This window comes from Nematolebias whitei, chromosome 18 (genome assembly GCF_014905685.2).
Source record: "Nematolebias whitei isolate Nwh7 chromosome 18, NemWhi1, whole genome shotgun sequence".
NCBI classification, from domain to species: Eukaryota; Metazoa; Chordata; class Actinopteri; order Cyprinodontiformes; family Rivulidae; genus Nematolebias; species Nematolebias whitei.
The window spans coordinates 20351832-20354788 of NC_056515.1; the positions used below are offsets into that span (position 1 = coordinate 20351832).

At 41.5% G+C, this 2957-nt stretch overlaps 1 protein-coding gene across 1 annotated transcript in view; it reads right to left on the reverse strand.

Annotated features, from left to right (window-relative positions):
- Nucleotides 1–2270: 2270 nt before the first annotated feature.
- The window catches only part of dcp2 (decapping mRNA 2), a 20904-nt gene continuing 20217 nt past the window's right edge, over nt 2271–2957 (reverse strand). Inside the window, exon 8 of the mRNA XM_037691968.1 lies at nt 2271–2393. Coding sequence (XP_037547896.1) covers nt 2271–2393 — 123 coding nt within the window. The remainder of the gene's footprint in view (nt 2394–2957) is intronic.

Here is a 2957-nt window from a genome sequence, read left to right on the forward strand (position 1 = left end):
GGGTTCTGAACCGAGTTCAGGAGGAGGGATTGACAGCTCTCCTGGTGGCTCGCGAGCGCGTGAACGCACCATGGTTCCCGGTTCTACGACATCAGTTATCGGGGCGCCCGTGGAAACTGCCATGGAGGGAGGACGCTCTCCTCCAGGCGGGAGGAGCGATCAGGAGTTACCCAGAAATAGGTCAGCACCTTTGGGTCTGGACGCTGAGCGGATCCGCTTAAAGAGGATGGGTCTCCCGCAAGATGTAGTGCGCACAATCCAGGATTCATGTGCTGCATCCACCATAGCGCTGTACACATCAAAGTGGACAGTTTTTCAGCGCTGGTGTACAGAGAAAGGTGTAGAGGCCACTTCATGTACACTAGGTGGCGTGCTGTCCTTTCGGCAGCAACTGATGGACAGAAATTTGGCATTCAGCACGATTAAAATGTACGCTGCAGCCATCTCTTCCTGTCACGAAGGTTTTCGGAGACAGAACAGTTTTTAATCATCCGCTGATCAAGCGTTTTTTAAAAGGTGTACATAAATGCTGTTTTCACGCCCACTCGCTTCACAGTGGGATTTAACATTGGTCCTGCGGGCCCTGATCAAAGCTCCATTTGAGCCTCTGGATCAGGTTCCAATTAAATTCTTGTCTCTTAAAACAGCCCTGCTGCTGGCTTTAACATCCGCTAAGAGGGTGAGGGATTTATCTGCCCTCTCTGTCGCTCCGTCATGTCTTAGAATTCAGGCTGACGGCAGCTAAGTTGATTTAAGACCAAACCCAGCTTTTATGCCTAAAAACATCACGAGTTCTTTTAAATCAAGAGTGATATCGTTGGAGGGGTCTGGCATCAAAAGCAACGGGACACATGCATTTCTTCAAGGAACGCTAGTCCTTTAAATATAAAATAAGCTCATTCTGCTTGTTTGATTGACAGGCAGTTCAAGCAACATGTAGAGTGATCAAAGACTGCAAATTTAAAATGCTTTTTAAAAGGACATAAAGGTTAGACTCTTCGCCAAAAGCCTGGACCGAAGCATCCTGACGTGCTCTGAATTCAGAGCTGTCTCACTCATGAATGCAGGAAAACATTTTAAAACTCTGCCAGTTAAATATTTACGCCTCATACCTCTCTCAAACAGATCCTGTAGTCTTCTAGGTTGAAGCCTTTTATCTTCTTTCTGCTGAGTCAGAAGAGTCAGAATTAAGATCAAAAACACAAAGCAGCTAAACAGCAGCTGATTCTGTAAGTTGTTCTTTTCATCTTCCCTCTCATAGAACAATAAATCACTGAATGAGTTAGTGTGTTTTAAAACTTGCATTATCACAGATCAGATGGTTTATGCATGAAAACCTGTCAAAGTTTTGCGGTTTAGATGATCCAAACAGACCCACTTCTAAATCAGATCACTGAAGTCTTGCAACAACTCCAACCTTCATTATTTCATTTCACAGTATCTCATGTCAAAGTGGTCATTTAAGTCTGTGTTATGCTGTCAACGTTACACGCTTTTTTTGAAACAACTATTACAAGATTCATACCAGAGGAGACTCAGGCTGCACTGGAAGTTTTACCTCTCACTGCTGCTGACAACCAACCATAAAACTTTAAATAAATAAAAATATAAGGTGAAAGTAAAGGCTGTGCATGAGTTTATAAAATATTCCCACAAACTGCTACCAAACTTTAGAAAATTTGAGTTTTTTTTGAGACAGTAGCATTCTACTTTGGTAAATGGACTGTACTTATATAGCACCTTTCTATCTTATGAAGACTCAAAGCTCTTTACACTACAATCTGTGTCCTCATTTACCCATTCATACAGCACTCTACTAGATCTCTACAAAACTAATTGAACAAATCATTCTAAAGAGACTAATCAGAGCTTTAGATCACATTCATACACCGATGGGACACACAATGGAGGCAATGAGGGGTTCAGTGTCTTGCCCAGGGACACTTCAGCATGTGACTGCTGGTGGAATCGAACCCCCACCTCTTGCATTGGAGGACGACTGCTCTAACCACTCAGCCACAGCCGCCCTTGGTCTTAGGTGAGTTCAGACTAGCAGGTAGCATCTCAGTCCAGTCAGAATTAAACTTTATTTTATAACAGAAGCGTTTCAAAAAGCCATCTACAACAGGTGAGATATTATCTGTTCATTTCCATAGCACCCCACTTCAAAGTATCTTAACTATCCCTTTAATCTTCACTTGTTATTTTTCAAAGATTATTTATTTTCTTCTAAAGCTTAAATCCTAACATTAAAAGAGGCTGTATTTAATTCACTTTAAATTTCTCCAGCTTATCGTTTCTACCTGCTGGTTGTTGAACTTGATGTCGCTGGATCCTTTCTTGACACAAGGAGAGTCCTGGACTTTCTTCCCACTGCCTTTCAAAACAGATTTCTGCAAAAGGAAATTAACAAAACATACGATTTGACCAAAGTGGTATTAAGAATTTGACCGATTTTGATTTTTACTTTTACAATTTAGCTGAACACTATCTGGAGGAGCCCAGAAAAGTTGTTGTGAAGTCCCTGGTTTTCAAGCTACAGAGTTTAACAGGAAGTTTAAACAACCTGCGTTCAGTGACGTGAACATTATTAATTATTCAGACAGATTTCATCCAGCTCTGAAGTGGAATGAAAGCTGCCTAATGCCATAATTCACTGTTGCTCTAAGTTTTGTCCAAAACAAAGCAGCTCTGATTATTTGAATCCTGAACTGAAGTAAAAATAATTGTCTGGTGGCACGTCCTCTCCAACGTGCACTCTCGCAGCACAGCAGCCACCAGAGCTGGGCTCACCAGGAAAATAAGTCTTTAAGGTTGAGTCAGGTCCTCTGGATGGATTTTTCTTAGGTGCACTGTTTCATCTTTTGTCCAAAAGATAATATCTTTGATCTTCAAGATATTGTCCTGCTGGTTCCATCTTTAAATAAATATGTTCTTTTTAACCGTAGCTGTATAAA